The 17,405-nt window shown below is 40.1% G+C and overlaps 1 protein-coding gene across 3 annotated transcripts in view; it reads left to right on the forward strand.

Annotated features, from left to right (window-relative positions):
* The first annotated feature begins 128 nt into the window (after positions 1 to 128).
* The window catches only part of HOOK3 (hook microtubule tethering protein 3), a 117,186-nt gene continuing 99,909 nt past the window's right edge, over positions 129 to 17,405 (forward strand). Inside the window, exons 1-2 of one of the 3 annotated variants that reach the window (XM_049632460.1) lie at positions 129 to 423; positions 8,676 to 8,761. In XM_049632460.1, the coding sequence (XP_049488417.1) occupies positions 367 to 423; positions 8,676 to 8,761 (143 nt within the window). In that variant the 5' untranslated portion in view covers positions 129 to 366. Of the gene's footprint in view, positions 424 to 453; positions 1,049 to 8,675; positions 8,762 to 15,737; positions 15,836 to 17,405 lie in introns of those variants that run through there. The other 2 variants (XM_049632462.1, XM_049632461.1) reach the window with 2 other exon arrangements.

Genomic DNA, 17,405 nt, shown 5'->3' on the forward strand with positions numbered 1-17,405 from the left:
GGCAGCGGGGAGGCGGGCCGGCCGGAGCGCGATTGTGCGCAGTGGCTCGTCGGCCGCGGCTCTGGCCTGGGCCGGCGCTCTCCGGAGGAGGGGTGTGGGGGCTGGGGGCGGGGACGCGGGGCTGCGGGCGTGGCCGGGGGCGCGCGCGGCGGGCGCGCGGTCCCGAGTGAAAAGAGAAGGAGGGGCAGCGGGGGTGACGGTGCGGGAGCCGCTGGCAGCGCCGGGAAGGTAGTCCGCGGCCCGGGCGGGAGGAGAAGGTGGGCCAGAGGCCAGGTCAACTGCCCAGACCCTCCGACGCAGCCCCAGACCGAGCGGCAGCGGTTTCTGGAGTGGTGGGGAGGCGCTGCCAAGCCCCAGCTGGGGAAGATGTTCAACGTGGAGTCGGTGGAGCGGGTGGAGCTGTGCGAGAGCCTTCTCACTTGGGTATGTGATGACTGGCGGGTCGGGGGAAGACCCCCTCCCCCAGGCCTCCTTTCCGGGATCCCCCACGCTTGTCGCGGGGGGCGAGCGCCGAGGGCGGCGGTGCCGTCACATCCGGGGCCTGGGGCGGGCGGAGCCGGGGGACGCCGGTGTGGGCCGCGTCTACCCCGCGGCCGGGTGGGGCGGGGGGCTGCGCGTATCGTCTGGGCGCTGGGGGCTCGGCCCCGGGTCCGAGGGGGAAATTTGCCAGGCTTGGGGTTTCAGGTGTTGGCTGCGCTCCGAGAGGAAACCGGCCCTATGGAGGCTAATGATGGGGTGCAGGCGGCACTGTGATTAGGATTGTTGTTGTTTGCAGCTGATGAGGCGCTGGTGCTTCCCTCTCGCGCTGCCAGGGACACCGAAGTGTTGGCTGTCCCTGCGCCCCGCGCAGCCGGTAGAGGCACTCGGGACCCTTGGTTACGACGCTCCTCGCCTTTGTTGTAGCGTTCACGGAGGACGGAGGTTTGCCCCTTGAGGGATGAGCCAGGCCCACTGGAAGAGAAAAGTACTTTGAAGGGAAGATAGGAAAAATATGAAAAGGCACCCGAGACCGTATTTTAAGTGAGAGATGCGCTTCAGCGATTAGAAAGTAAGCGGTGTGGAGGTACTTGTTAAAGGTATAAATATAAAAACAAATCTGGAAGATATGTGGGGATCAGTACTGGAACTCGACATTTTGGGGGCAACGTTGTGGGATTCTGATCTTAAATTATTAAACTTTTACTAAAATGGTCACGTTTTAAAGTCATTACATGTTCAATTCTGATGCTAACAATTGTGCCTTTAGCAGCTTCTTCGAGAGCTGGACTTAAAACCCATGCTGTGTGTGTCACAAACTCTGGTGTCAGTTTTTGGTGTGTGTGTGTGTGCGTGCGTGTGTAGAGGTCTGCAGACCCACGGGATAAACCTTTTGCTTTTTCCCAGAGTGTTACTCATTGCTAAAAATGTTAAACGTCATTTCTAGAATAGGATGTTGATTGAGGTGACTACAGCATTTGGGTTCATGTTAAAGGTAAGACGCAGATGGCAGAGATTCTGCTCAGCGGTGCCTTGAGTTACAAGTTTAAATCCTTGAAGTATAGATGTCACTCTCCTGTGTGGGAGCACTTCCGTAGAGGGTTTAGAGAAGCATTGCCTTAGGTAGATTGTAACAAAGGTGGTGAAAATACTCTTTCATAATGTGTTTTGTGTCAGGATTCAGATTACGTCTTCTGATATAATACATACAATGGTCGGGCTTGATATAGTCTGTAATTTTTTTTTGATGTTAGGCTATTGGGATTTCAAGGGTTTTGTTTTTGTTTTTTGCAATAATACAGTTAACATACAACTTACAAATGCAATGGGTTCCAACTTCAAACGAGGAGATGGATTTCACTGCTGTATTTTGGAGGGGAGAAAAACTGATAAACTGCATAATGTGGCCAAGGCAGGGGAGAGATAAAGGAAAGAATGACCACATTCTTTGGTACTGTGGAAGAACTAGATTTGGCAGAGGTTGTAAACAGAAGATTGAGAATCTTAAGGTGTGCTTTTTGAGTCTATATAAGTGCCTCCCTCAATGCTAGAAAAAGAGGCAAGAGGGCAAAGATGAGGAAGCTAACTGAATCTGAAGTAGGGCTACATTGCTTAAAGTCTAGAAAGACAAGTCTTGGAAGTAGAGGTGTATTTGAAGAGCGTCCACAAAAAGATGGTAATCGGTGCAATTATTTGAGTGAGAAATGCTAATAAAAATAGAGAGGAAGAATCATAAAGGGAAGTTTGAAGGGATACTAACAGAAGCACACAAGAGCATCTATTTAGAATCTGGTAAATATAAAAAAAAAACCAGGTTATCAGATACTAGAGAGGTCAGGGAATATGGTATTGTAGAAAAGGATTAAAAAAATTTTTTTCAATGTTTATTCTTGAGAGGGAGACACACACACAGTGCTAGCCAGGGAGAGCAGGAGAGAGAGGAAGACACAGAATCCGAAGCTGATTCCAGGCTCTGAACTGTCAACACGGAGCGGGAAGTGGGACTCAAACCCGCTAACCGTGAGATTATGACCTGAGCCGAAATCGGACACTTAACCAACTCCCTTAAAAGGATTTTTGAAATGTCACTGGAAAGCTCATCAAGGAAAATTTCTGGAGAAAATAAGATTGGAGATTGTCGGGGTACCTAGGTGGCTCAGTCAGTCAAGCATCCGACTTTGGCTCAGGTCATGATCTTCTGGTCTTTGAGTTCAAGCCCCAGATCAGGCTCTGTGCTGTCAACAGAGAGCCTGGAGCCTGCATCCTGATTCTGTGTCTCCTCCTCTCTCTGCCCCTCCCCTGCTGGCACTCTGTGTGTGTGTCTCTCTCTCAAAAATAAACATTAAAAAAAATTTTTTTTTAAATTAGAGATTGTCAATAACAAAACTGGAGAGCATAGTCTACACAAAGATTTACAATTCTGAGATTTTGAAACATTTTAAAACCTTGTGCATTGAAATGTTTTCAAAATAAAGTTGAGCTTAAATGCTGGATTTGTTTTCTTTAACTTGTCGTTATAGAAAGCAGAATAAATGTGCAGAAAATGTTTGAGGTAGCTGAAAGTGTACATTTAGTCTAGTAGTTCCCCTCATATCTGGAGGCCAGCTTATGCTGAAAACAATTCCAAAACCAAGTGTAAGAGAAAAAAATGCATGCAGTACACTCCAAAGACAAGACTCCCATTGGAGCACCTAGCAGGCTCAATCAGTAGACCCATGTGACTCTCAATCTCAGGGTCTTGAGTTCAAGCCCCATGTTTCGCATAGAGCCTACTTAGAAAAGAATAAACTCCCATTTAGACTGATTTGCTCTATTTTACGTAAACTTCTAGCCGCCTTGGTCACGTGGGTTCTGTGCACACAGAAGGTTAGAAGGTAACTGTAATATTAGGCAAGATACAAGACAGCTGTTAGTGACCTAGAAGATCCAAGAACTGAAAGTTCAGTCTGGGTGATTCACCCTTTGAACTGACAGCCTTATAGAATTCAAGAGCCTCCATGCTCAGTTATTGAAGATCATAATTATGATCTTAAATATCTAAAGTTTATTTTCACTACATAGCATTTAGTACTAGATAGGTGGTATATAGTATACTTCAAAAATTCTTCCACTAGGAATAGTTAAAATAATAAAACCTCAGGTGTCTAAAGGGATGTATGTTAGTCGCCTGTGCAGAATTCATTTCTGTGGACATGGAATTGCTTTAAATGCTGGATAAATTGTTATTGTATCAAGGAGCCTACTAGCTCAAGAACCAAATGTTCCAAATTTTTGTTGAAAGTGGAATACTTAGGAAAAGATAAGGTACCATCCTACCAATGGAAAATACTTTAAACTTAAATTCCCTATCAGAGTTTATGCAGCAAGCAAGTTCAGCAGGATGTGCTTGAAAATTTCCACTCTACCTCCTCTCCCCACCCTCTGAGTCAAAATGTATTCTTACCTGTTAGAGAAATCTGCCCTGCCTATTACACCTGTCAAGCCTAATTTCTTGAACTTCACATGAAAAGATTGTGCTTTCCTGGGTTTTAGAAACTGAAAAACCAGAAATAATCTGGAACGCTACCAGTTAATGGCAAGAAGCTGACTGGGAAAAGAATCGTCACGGAGGCTCACATTTCTTCTGGGAAACCCAGCAATATTAACATATCCTTGTAATTTTCATATTACTTAGCCAGTGAAATGCGTACTAGTGTATAGACTTGAGGAAGGTATAATTATTGTGATGGTATCTCCCACATTCCATTCTCTCTGCTCTAACTCTCTTCTACCAACAATTTTTGTCCTCTGATGGAGGAATAGGAAATCCATGTACAAAAGTTAAAGCACACATTTTTTAAAAGCTTTAATTTTCTTTCTTTTTTAAAACTGAGGGTCAACATAAAATGGTAGGCAAGAGTATAGGTTCTGACATTAGACTACCTGGATTCAAATCCTATCTTTGTCTCATATTAACTGTTGGTGACTTTGGATAAGTTACTTTATCTCTGTGTTTGATCAGAATCATTGGAGGCTCATTAAAACACTGATGGCTAGGGGCGCCTGGGTGGCTCAGTCGGTTAAACGTCCGACTTCGGCTCAGGTCACGATCTCGAGGTCCGTGAGTTCCAGCCCGAGTCGGGCTCTGGGCTGATGGCTCAGAGCCTGGAGCCTGCTTCCGATTCTGTGTCTTCCTCTCTCTCTGCCCCTCCCCCATTCATGCTCTGTCTCTCTCTGTCTCAAAAATAAATAAAACGTTAAAAAAAAATTTTTTTTTTTTTAAATAAAAAAAAAAATAAAAACACTGATGGCTAGGCCCCTTGTCCAGAGTTTGTAATTCAGTAGGTCTGGGCTGGGACCTGAGATTCTGCATTTCTAACCAGCGTCCAGGAGATGCTATTGTTAGTGACCTGCGGAACCACACTTTGAGAACCACTGCTCTAGAGCAGGGATTTTTAACTTTAACATTACTTACATTTGGGGGCTGGATAATTCTTTGTTGTGGACAGTACCCTGTTTATTTGAAAGTAGCATCCCTGGCCTCTACCTACAAGATGCCAGTGGCACCCACTAATTTGTTAAAAACAAGAATGTCTCATAGGGAGCAAAATCACCTGTGGTTGAGCACTGCTGTTCTAGAGATACTAATTCCAGGTGATTTCATGTTTTACTTTTCTCATGCTTTTGTTGAGGGTGAGGTGGAGGTTGGATAGTGTTAATACAGCTTTTTGGAACTGAGAGAGAGATTATGACCTTTCCCATAGAATTTCACATCTTAATGCTTTTAGGTGTAATTATCTTTAAATTTTACTGTACTGGTATCCCAAAATATGCTGTAGATGTTAACTCAGAGGTTATGAGAACTGGTAGAGGAGAGATTATTTTTTAAATTAAAGTACAATTCACATACCATAAAATTCATTCTTTTAAAATGTACAATTCAGTGGTTTGTAGTATGATGACCAGGTTGTGTAGCTATCACCACTATCTGATTCCAAGAACATTTTCATCATCCCGAAGGAAACTCCATAAAAACAGATTTTCTTTGGGACTTGCTCTACCTTATCTCAGAGCAGAGATGAACATCATCTACCCTCATGATCAATTATTTACCTCAAGACCCAGTACAGAGAAAGCCACATTTAAAAAATCAAGATGAAGATAGTTTTTTCTAAATCCCAAGACAGAAACAGAATTTTAAAACTAAATTATTTAAGAAGAATTATTAAAGAATTGAAGAATTATTGAAGAATTGCCTGCTTTATTGAGTTATTTCTTCTGATTGGCCACAGGCAGTTTTTTAATCTGCTTTGGATCAGAAGGATTCAAATGCCCAGTGCCCCACCACATAAGAATTATTTGGTAAGCTTGTTAAAAGTAGATTCCTAGCCTTCTGCAACTTCCCAGATTATTCTGATGTATACCAGGTTTGGGAATCACTGCTTGTAAGTTTAAAATACCTAATGTGCATTCATTTTCTCATATATTCTTTTAGCAGCACATCTCCCCCTAATGTATTTTTCCCAATTGCTAGATTGAAAAACTCATAATAAGAGAAGTAAAGTAGCACACCCAGGTTCACACAGCAAATTAGGGGCAGAGCTGGGGATAGAATTAGTTTATTACATTCAAAACATACTGAGGGCTTGTTCTGTATCAGACATTGTACTAAGATTAGTGAGAGAGATGAATGAGATGTGGTTCTCACTGCTGCTTTTTCATTCTAAACAAACCTACAGGAAAGATTGATGTATCAACTGTAAAATGAAAGGTGCTTATCTCTTTAAACTACATTGTTGTTACCATATTACCATTGAAAAGGCAACTAGAGATAGTATGGGGTAAACTTTAATCTCAGTTCCTGCAGAGGTATTTATTTGTTCCATTTATTCATCTACTAATTATTTATTAAACCCCTACCATCTACTAATTATTTATTGAACTCCTGGTAGGGGGTTATGTCCGGGAATGACTTTGGGACTTGAGGTTAGTGTCCGGGAATGACTTTTCACTGCTTCTCCCAAATGGATACCTAGATAAAATACACATGCCATATGCTTTAAGGTAATTCCCTTAGTTTTTGTCACCATAACCACCACTGCCCACAAGACTCTCCTATATAGAGAATATGGAAAAGCTACTGACTGCACTTGTCAGGCTTTTTATTTTTTAAAGGTTTGATAGATGATACAGTACAAAGAAGTAGACACTCATCTTCTGTTAGCAAGAGACTAAATTACTAGAGTATTTGTTAAGGGCAGTTTGTCAATATTTATCAAAAACCTTAAAATGTACATACACTTTGACTAGTAATTTCACTTCTGAGAATGTAACCCAGTAAATAAAAATGTGTGAGAAGAACTGTTATTCCCAGTATTTCCATTGTCACTACTTAGTTTGATCTCATCGGTGTTAATAATGTAAACTTACTAAAATAAGTCTCTGTGCCTGCCTCTTTCCCTCTAATCCTTCCTTCATACTGCAGCCAGTGTGGTTTTTATGCAGTGCAAATCTCATTTCCTGTTTGGGGTCCTTTGCTTACTCCCCATTGTTCTTAGGATAAAGTCCTAACATGGCTTACGAGGTTTTGTACAATAATGCTTCCTTCTTTAGCCCCATCTTTCACCATTATACTCTTTTCCTTGTTCCATCTCTTCCTCCTATTCTTGCCCCCCATCCCATGGTAAGCAAACGTTTTTCATTCCTAGACTGCATCCCATTCTCACTTCTAATCTTTGTGTTGCTCTTTGTTTTTGCTAACCTATAAACTGCAAGAGCATGGCCTACCTCTGTCTTTTCTCAGTGATTTTTTTTTTTTTAAGTCTTGGTTGCACTATTGGGTATAATCATTGTTGGCTTGGCTGTATTATCTTACTCGTGGAAATACTTTCTACTATTTCTCAGCCTTGATGTGTTGACTAGTACAAAGTTAGTTTTGGGGGTTTTTTTTGCAAAGTTCTAATTCAGAATACATTTTTTTGAGAGAGAGAGCACGCCTGTGCACATGCACACAAGTGTGGGGGAGAGGGAGAGGGAGGGATAGAGAGAATCCCAAGCAGGCTCCACGCCCAGCAAGGGAATGAGATCTCACAACTGTGAGATCATGACCTGAGCTGAAATCAATAGTCACTTAGTCAACTTAGCCACCCAGGTGCCCCTAATTCAGAATACATTTAAATTCAAAAGTAGTTGAGGGGGACAAAACATAAGAGACTTAAATATGGAGAACAAACAGAGGGTTACTGTAGGGGTTGTGGGAGGGGTGATGGGCTAAATGGGTAAGGCGCATTAAGGAATCTACTCCTGAAATCATTGTTGCACTATATGCTAACTTGGATGTAACTTTAAAAAAATAAATAAATAAAAATTAATTGAATATTTAACCTACTGCAGTGAATGTAACTTCTACATCTGTATAAAGATATTTTGGTTTTAAGTAAAAGAAGTCTCAACTTGGCAAGGCTTAAACAAATTTATCTCATGCTTTGAGACTTCAACAGTTTTTAATTCAGTGGCTCAGTTTTGGCCTCAGGGACCTAGTTCTTTGTATCCTTCTTCTGTCATACACTGCATTGGCCTCATCGTAAAATGGATTCCATTAAGAGCCAAGATGACTGCTTGTGACCATTGAGTCAACATATGTGTTCACAGCAAGAGGAGATTGGCTTTGGGGTTCCTGACTGGCTCAGTCAGTAAAGCATGTGACTCTTGATCTTGGGGTTATAAGTTCGAGCCCCATGTTAGGTGTAGAGATTACTTAATTTAATTTAATAGATTAAAAAAATAGATAATTAGATTAAAAAACCACTAAATTCAGTTTAATTTAAAAAGAGGAGATTGGCTTTTCTTTCCCAAAAGTTCAAGTAAGCTCTTTGGTTCAAATTGTCTTTGCCCTGTCAATCTCAGAGTCTGTCACTGGTAGAGGAGATGAAGATATCAGGACTTGCTTAGATTGATTATCTGTGATGAAAATGAATGCTGGGAAGTCACCAAGTGCCCAGCACAATTTCTTTCCTACCCAAGGGAAAAAATTACAGTAAGAACCTGCAGGAAATTTCCCACAAAGGAAAATGTTTCCAACTCTTCCACTTTTTAAAATTTACTCCTACTCCCGAGGTGAGATAATCACAAAAATAAGCTAAGAAATCTTCTGTGTAGTTAATCATGGAATCCACCGAACTCAACTCCCCCACCCCTCCCTTTTTTTTTTTTTTTTCCAGATCCAGACATTTAACGTGGATGCACCATGCCAGACCGTAGAAGATTTAACGAATGGGGTTGTGATGGCCCAGGTTCTTCAAAAAATGTAAGAATAAATTGCTTTGTCTTTTTGTATGTTCTTATATGTGAATATTTATTAGATTGAAAATATGGACAAAAAATAAAGGGTTCATATGAAATGTGTGTTGGATGTAGAATAAGAACTGTCGGTGAAAATTTTGATGGCATGTACTCGTTTAGGTACAGATTGACTGCCTGAAAGTTCAATTAGGGCTTTAATTGTTATAACACTGCAGTAGTTTTAGCAGAATTATTTGCTCTTGTGTTTTTCGGCATAAGCTTGGCAGAAATTTTCATGTTAGTGATGAGATTTTCTCATTGTATCAGAATCTAGAGACTTAATCCCTCTAAAGGATTTTGCTCAAATGTTATCAGTGAGGCCTTCTCTGACCGCTCATATAAAATAAGTGACAACCATTCCCTTTTAACCTTTTGTGTTCTTTGAAGTATGTAACACCATCTTATATACCATGCATTCATTTGTTTTATGCTGCGTCCTCCACATCCATGTACACACAGACACACACATACACACACACACTCACACACAGTGTAAGCTCCACACAGAGGCAGGGAATTTGTTTTGTTCACAGTTGTATCCTAGCACAGTGTTTGGTTTTTGGTTGAATCATATGAGAATGCCCTATGTAGGTCACAAATATAAGTTTTTCAAGATTCAGTTTGCATCATGGGTACTCATGTCTACTGAATGACTGAATGAAGGACATACTTGTTTGGGATATACAAAACATACCTGATTCTTTCCTTCTAAGTACTTGAAAACATAGTAGTTGTAAAACTGATGTTGTATGGCTATCTTCAACTTTTGATCTGGGAAATTTTCAAATAAATCATAACATGTAAATTTAAAAAATCATTAGGTTTGATGTGATTTGAGAGAGATACTTTTTTTAAAAATTTTTATTATTGAGAGAGAGTGAGTGAGAGAGTGCACACGAGCGAGCAGGGGAGGGGCAGAAAGAGGGGGAAACACAGAATCTGAACAGACTCCAGGCTCTGAGCTGTCAGCACAGGGCCCCAAGCAGTGCTTGAACTCTTGAACTGTGCCGAAGTCAAACCTCTACTGACTGAGCCACCCAGGCTCCCCATAGGGAGATACTTTTGTCTTTGAAGCACTGAGCACTTTGAGGCCTCATGATATTAGAGATTTGCATATCAATAAATGTGATTTCCTGCAGTTGTGTTAAGAATTAATATCATCAGTAAATGAATTTTTGCTGTTGTTCACTTTGCAGTGGACTATGTAGAGTTGCCCATCTGAAAAGCAGTTCAGATGCCTGCATTTCAGAGAATCTATCAGTGTGCCTTTAGTACTGGGGACTCATGCTTGAAAACTAGCTTGCTGTCACTTTCTTCCAGAACTACGTGACACATCTCTCCAGATACATAGGCGCATAGACTTCTTGATGGAGTGTGAGAAGGCTCATTTGAAACCTCGGATCAGGCTTGGTTTTAGCACTCTGAGAAGAGTGAGTTTGTGATTTTCATGGTCACCTCTGAGTGATGCCCTAATAAGTTTTAGAAGTTGAATGGTCTAGAGAGTTTCAGTGAAGCTAAGCTTTCCAAGTATATGTCACTAAATGGATTTTTTAAGTTAATTAGGGTAGGATTTCTGTCACTGCAGAAACCAGAAGGACTGTATGTGTATATTGTTTTACCAAACCAAGATCATAACATACAGTATTTTAATTTACCAAAGTCTTGTAGGCATATTTTTCATCAGTACTTAGGTTTTTTTTTTTTACCTTTTTCCCACAAAATGCCTTCTGTTTTTCCTATTGTTGTGGTATAACATACACAGAAAAGCATAATAAAAATGAATTTGTGTATGTACATGTTGTATGTATTTGTGTGTGTATACACATCTAAGTAACCACCACCCAGATGGTTCCCTCATGACCCTTCCTAATCAATAACCCTTGCCCCCAAATAGTTATGATTGTGACATCTACACCACTAATTAGTTTTCTCTGTTCTTGGGCATCTTATAAATGGAATCATACAGTATGTACTCTTGTGTCTGACTTCTTTCACTCAACATAATGGCTGAGATTCATTCATATTGTTGCATGTTATTTATTTTTAATAACTGTATAATATGTATGATTTCAAGGAAGTTCAGTTCCTCCTTGTCCCTGTGGTATTTATTGAATGGCTACTTTGTGTCCAGCACTGGTGATACAAGGGTAAGCTACAACCCACAGGGCAGGTACCTTCAGAGAGTTTATAGCCTTAGGAAAAACAGAGTTTAAATAACTATGAAAACAAAATTGCTATTATAACCAGTGCTCCAGGGCAAAAATACACAATGTTATGAAAGTTTGTAAAGAGGCTTATTTAACTTAATCAAAGAAGACGCAAACATTTACCTGAATAAAGAAATTAAATCTGCAATATGATTGGTAACAGATTTCTTAGCATGTGGAAGAGCATACACTGAGGCCTCATAGACTGATGGAGCATGGTGAACACCACCACGGAGAGAGGGTTTGAGTGATTAAAGCAGAGACAGGGGAGCATGTTACAAAATGAGATTGGAAGGATAGATGTTGCCAGATCACGTAGGGCCTCATGTCTATTCCAAGGGCTGTGAAAAGCAATTGAGGGATTTGGGGTCAGGGAAGGGTTAACAGTCAGATTTACATTTTTTTAAACTTTTTTAAAAAAATTATAGTTAACGTAGTGTTACATTTGTTTCAGGTGTACAGTATAGTAATTCAGTACTTCTGTACATTATCTGGTGCTCATCACAACTGCGCTCCTTAATCCCCATCACCTATTAAACCCATTCCACTCCTCCCCTCTAGTAGCCATCAGTTTGTTCTTTATAGTTAAGTCTCTTTTTTTTTTTTCCCTTTTTCTCTCTCTCTTTTTTTTTTTTTTTTTTTTGGTGCCTTTGCTGGTTTGTTTTGTTTCTTAAATTCCACACATAAGTGAAATCATGTGGTAGTTGTCTTTCTCTGGCTTATTTCTCTTGGCATAATACACTTCACTTCCATCCATATTGTTGCAGATAATAAGATTTCATAATTTTTTGTGGCTGAGTAGTATTCCACTGTGTGTGTGTGTGTGTGTGTGTGTGTGTGTGTGTATCTCAATGTGCACCATATTGTCTTTATCCATTCAGTGGATATTCAGTGGATATTCCAAGTCTGGGCTATTGTAGATAATGCTGCTATAAACATTGGGTACATGTATCCCTTTGCATTAGTATTTTTGTATTCTTTGGGTAAACAGCAGTAGTGTGATTGCTAGATCATAGGGTGGTGTGTTTTTTTTTTTTTTAACATTTATTCATTTTTGAAAGAGAGAATGTGAGCGGGAGAGGGGGGAGAGAGAGAAAGAGAGAGACACAGAATCCGAAGCAGGCTCCAGGCTCTGAGCTGCCAGCACAGAGCCCAACGTGGGGCTAGAACCCACGAACCACGAGATCATGACCTAAGCTGAAGTCAGAGTATCAACCAGCTGAGCCACCCAGGCACCCCAGGGTGTTCTATTTTTAACTTTTTGAGGAATCTCCGTATTGTTGTTCAAGAGTGGCTGCACCGGTTTTCTTTCTTTTTTAAAATTTTTATTTATTTATTTTAATTTGTTTTTTTTTTTAGAGAGGGTGTGTGCATGCAAGAAGGGGAGAGGGACACAGAGAGAGAATCAGGCTCAGCATGGAGACTAATGCAGGGCTCAATCCCACAATCCTGTGATCATGACCTGAGCTGAAATCAAGAGTCGGACACTCAACTGACTGAACTACCCAGGAGCTCCTCTCTTTCTTTCTTTCTTTTTTAATGTTTATTTTTGAGAGAGAGTGAGAACAAGGGAGAGAGAGAAAGAATGAGTGGGGGAGCAGCAGAGAGAGAGGGAGACATAGAATCTGAAGCAGGCTCTAGGCTCTGAGCTGTCTGCCCAGAGCCCAGTGTGGGGCTTGAAACCACGAACCTCAAGATTATGACCTGAACCAAAGTTGGACGCTTAACCAACTGAGCCACCCAGATGGCCCTCTTTTTTTTTTTTTTTAAGGTTTTATTTGAATTCTAGTCAGGTTTACATCTTGAAAATATTCTGCAGGTGTAAAATAAATTAGAAGAGGCCATAATGATGAGGGATGATCAATTGGAAGGAAATTTGTAGTAAGTCAGAAGGGAGATTATGGTACTTTGGATTAGAAGGTAGTGAAGGAGGGGCACCTGGGTGGCTCAGTCGGTTAAGTGGCCGACTTCGGCTCAGGTCATGATCTCGCGGTCCGTGAGTTCGAGCCCCGCGTCGGGCTCTGTGCTGACAGCTCAGAGCCTGGAGCCTGTTTCAGATTCTGTGGCTCCCTCTCTCTGACCCTCCCCCGTTCATGCTCTGTCTCTCTCTGTCTCAAAAATAAATAAACATTAAAAAAAAAAAAAATAGAAGGTAGTGAAGGAGATGAAGACAAGTGGGTGAACTCAAAATAGTAGAGAAAGCCAAATGTTGATGATTGATATGGGAGGTATCAAAATTGACTTTTAAGTTTCTAACTTAAGCAAATACATAGAAGAAGGTGCAAATGACTGATGTGGGAACGTTGAAGGGTGATCTGCTATGGAGGAGTGCTGGATGTATCATGAGTTTAGTTTGGGGGACACTGACTTTGGTGTTGAGACGTAAGAGAAAATGCCAAGTTCGCAATAGATCATATAGATTGAGAGGGTAGAAGTCCAGAATCAATTTGGCTATCTCTTATTGAAGACATTATTGTGGATTAAGTCACTTGGGGAATAGTACAGCATAAGAAGAAAATATGTGTAGCCTGAGCCTTGAAGAACTTTGACATTTAATTCTTGGTTGGAACCTCAAACAGCAGAAGTGCCAGAGAGGTATGAGGAAAGCCAAAAAGGTGGGTGCCAGGCAGAGAGTTGCATTGCAAATTGCAAATCTTTTCATTTTATCTGAGCTGGTAAGTGAAAAACTGTATCTTTCTGTAGTTTAAGTAGAAATTTTAGCAAATATAAATGGATGTAAGTATGTTTCTTGTCACTGTAATTTTTTTCTCTCTTTAGTCTTTTAAATCATTTCCTATTAATCTGCTTTCCAGCTTCTAAAATTTTGTTGCTGTTGTCTTCTTTCTCTTTTTTTGTCCATATAGGTTCATGTCCCCCCTCTTTAAAAGACACATTTTTTTAAGAAAAGTTTTGGTTTAACAGCAAAATTGAGTGGAAAAGAGTTTCCAAATGGGATGATGAAAAAGTTCTGGGGATGGATGTTAGTGATGGTTGCACAACAATGTGAGTGCATTTGATACCACTGAACCACACACTTTAAATAGTTTACGTGACAAATTTTATGTATATTTTACTACTTTAAAAAAAGTTTTTACAGATTGAGAGAAAAGTATGGCAAATTCCCACATACTTCTTGCCCCACTATACACAGAGCTTCCCCCACTATCAGCATCCCATACCAGAGTGCTACATGTGTTGCAATTGATGATCCTGTGCTGACACATCATTATCACCCAAAGTCCCTAATTTATTTATTTTCTATTTTTTTATTAAAAAAATTTTTTTTAATGTTTGTTTATTTTTGAGACACAGAGAGACAGACTGTGAGCTGGGGAAGGGCAGAAGAGAGAGGGAGACAGAATCCAAAGCAGGCTCCAGGCTCTGAGCTGTCAGCACAGAGCCTGATGTGGGGCTCAAATTCATGGACCATGAGATCATGACCTGAGCCACCCAGGTGCCCCCAAATTTATTTTAAGTTTCTTAATTTCTTTTATAAATTTATAGTGTGAGCAAGGGAGGGGCAGAGAGATAAGGGAGAGAGAGAATCCCAAGCAGGCTCCAAGCTGTCAGCACAGAGCCCCGATGCAGGGCTTGATCTCACCACCGTGAGATCATGACCTGAGCCAATATCAGGAGTTGGTTGCTTAACCAATTGAGCCACCCAGGCACCCCTAAAGTCCCTAATTTACATTAAAGTTCACTGTAGATACGTGTAGATACAGAGGAGTTTTACTGTCCTAAAAATCCCTTTTGCTGCACCTAGTAATCCCTCCTTCCCCCTAGACAGACTCCCAGCAACCCCTGATCTTTTTTACTGTCTCCATAGTTTTGCCTGTTCCAGAGTGTCAGGTAATTGGAATCATAATCATATGTTGTCTTTTCAGATTGGCTTCTTTCACGTAGCAATATTGCCTTTAAGATTTCTCCCTGTGACTTGATAGCTCATTTCTTTCTAGTACTTCCCTCCCCTTTTCTGCAGCTTCAATGAGATGAAATTGACATATAGTAAATTGTACATTTTTAAAGTATAGCATTTGTTAAATTTTCACCTAAGTAGATACCTGTGAAACTATCACCACAGTCAAGATAATGAATGTGTCAATCACTCAAGTTTTTCAGTCCCTCCTTTTTCCACCCCTCTCCCATCTCTAGGCAACCACTGGTTTGCTTTCCGTCACTATAGATTAATTAGCAATTTCTAGAAATTTATATACGTGGACTCACACAATATATTCTCTTATTTGAGGGAGAAGGTATGGCTTCTTTCATGCAATATAATTATTTTAAAATTCATTCATATTATTGCCTGTAATAGTTCATACATATTTCATTGTATGGATATACCATGATCTGTTCATCCATTCATCTGCTGATGAACATGTGGGTTATTTTAGTTTAGGACTGTTACAAATAAAGCAGCTCTGAACATTAGTGTACAAATCTTTGTATGGAAATATGCTTTCATTTCCCTCAAGTAAAATCCCGCCTAAGAGTGGAATGGCTGGAACATATGGTTAAGTGTGTGTTTAATATATATTTTTTTACATGAAATTTATTGTCAAATTGGTTTCCATACAACACCCAGTGCTCATCCCACCAGGTGCCCTCCTCAGTGCCCATCACCCACTTTCCCCTCCCACCTACCCCCCCATCAACCCTCAGTTTATTCTCAGTTTTTAAGAGTCTCTTATGGTTTGGCTCCCTCTCTAACTAAGTGTGTGTTTAATATTTAAGAAACTGCCAAAGTATTTCCAAAGTGGATGTGCCATTTGTGGTCCCACAAGCAGTGTATGAATGTTCTATTGCACCACAGTTTCACCATCACTTGTAAGGTCAGTGTTTTGTGGGGTGTTTTTTAAGATTTTATTTTTAAGTAATTTCTATAATCACTAAATGATGTCGAGCATCATTTCAGGCCATCTGTCTATCTTTTTTTGGTGAATGGTTTCCCGTAATCTTTTGCCTGTTGTTTATTTAGATTGTTTGTATTACTGAATTTAGAGTTCTTTATATTCTAAATACAAGTCCTTTTTCAGATATATATTTTAAAATATTTTCTCCCAATTTGTGGTTTCCCTTTTCGTTTTCCTAATAGTGTCTTTGAGAGGCAAAAGTTTTCAATTTTGATAAAATCTAATTTATTTTTCTTTCATGTTTTTTTTTTATGTTTTTAAAGGTTTTGTTTTTAAGTAATATCTATACCCAGTATGGCGCCAGAACCCACAACCCTGAAGATCAAGAGTTGTATACTCCACTGACTGAGCCAGCCAGATGCCCTGTTTTTTGTCTTTTGTTTTTGTTTATTCTATTAAGAAATGTTTAGCAAAGCCAAGGTCACTTAAGATTTTCTTCTACATTTTCCTTTAGAAGTTTTATAGTTTCAGTGCTTATATTCAGGTCTATGATGCATTTTGAGTTATTTTTGTATAGAGGATTGTTTTTTTTCTTTTTTGCGCTATTTATTAAAAAGATCCCTTTCCCATATTTTCAGGACTTTTGATTATGTTGATTTGCCTAATGACCAGACAGACATCATCCATAGATGATTAAATTCTTACTTGTTTAAATATTTTTTACTAATAGATCAGTCACCAGAAACATTAAGGTGTTCAAAACGAAAACCTGTTTTTTCCCTTAAGTCTTGAGGGAACTGTGACTGTTAAATGAATTTTCTATTTTCAACCCACTTCAGAGAGCACAGGATTTAAATTGACTGTGCTGTTAAGCCTGTGATTCTTGGTTAACCTGCAGTATGTGTGCCAAAGAACAATCAGCACTTTTCCTCATCAGCTTTGGATCTGAAAGAAATCTGGTTCTCCCCTAATGCTACTTGTGCAGGCTTCTCAAGTGATGGCTATTTTTACTCCCACAGGCTTTAGAAGTACACTTAGCCCAGAGGCGGTGCTCCTCAGTGCTGTTCCAGACCGTTCTCCTTCATCTTCCCTAAAACCCTAGTTTTGAATCTTATGATATCATCCACTACCCTTCATTGTTGCTATCATTTCTTCTTGTTTCTCAACAGTTTTGGATCCTGGCACACTATTGGCTCTTTTCAATACTACTCTTATCTAAATTCTTGGTGATTTGGATATCCTTGCCTACCAGTTTCTTGAACTCTTCTCCATTGATCTTGTCTTCTGCTAGATTTCAGCCACTCATCCCCATGGTCATACCCTGTACCTTATAATTAGTGATAATGTGTAATCCCTCCATAATCTCAGTTTTCTCATTACCACTGTCTGATTATTGTTTCCTGTCTTTCCACCTCACTTCCTCTGGTATCAAGTGTCCAATAATTCTTTGATTTTCTTCTGCCAGTGGGATCTCAACATTGTCCACCTTCATCTCTTTTCCGTTCCTCTTATTTAGCTGAACTTTCATGGTCAATCATAATCACTCCCT

The sequence above is a fragment of the Panthera uncia genome, chromosome B1 (genome assembly GCF_023721935.1).
Source record: "Panthera uncia isolate 11264 chromosome B1, Puncia_PCG_1.0, whole genome shotgun sequence".
NCBI lineage: Eukaryota > Metazoa > Chordata > Mammalia > Carnivora > Felidae > Panthera > Panthera uncia.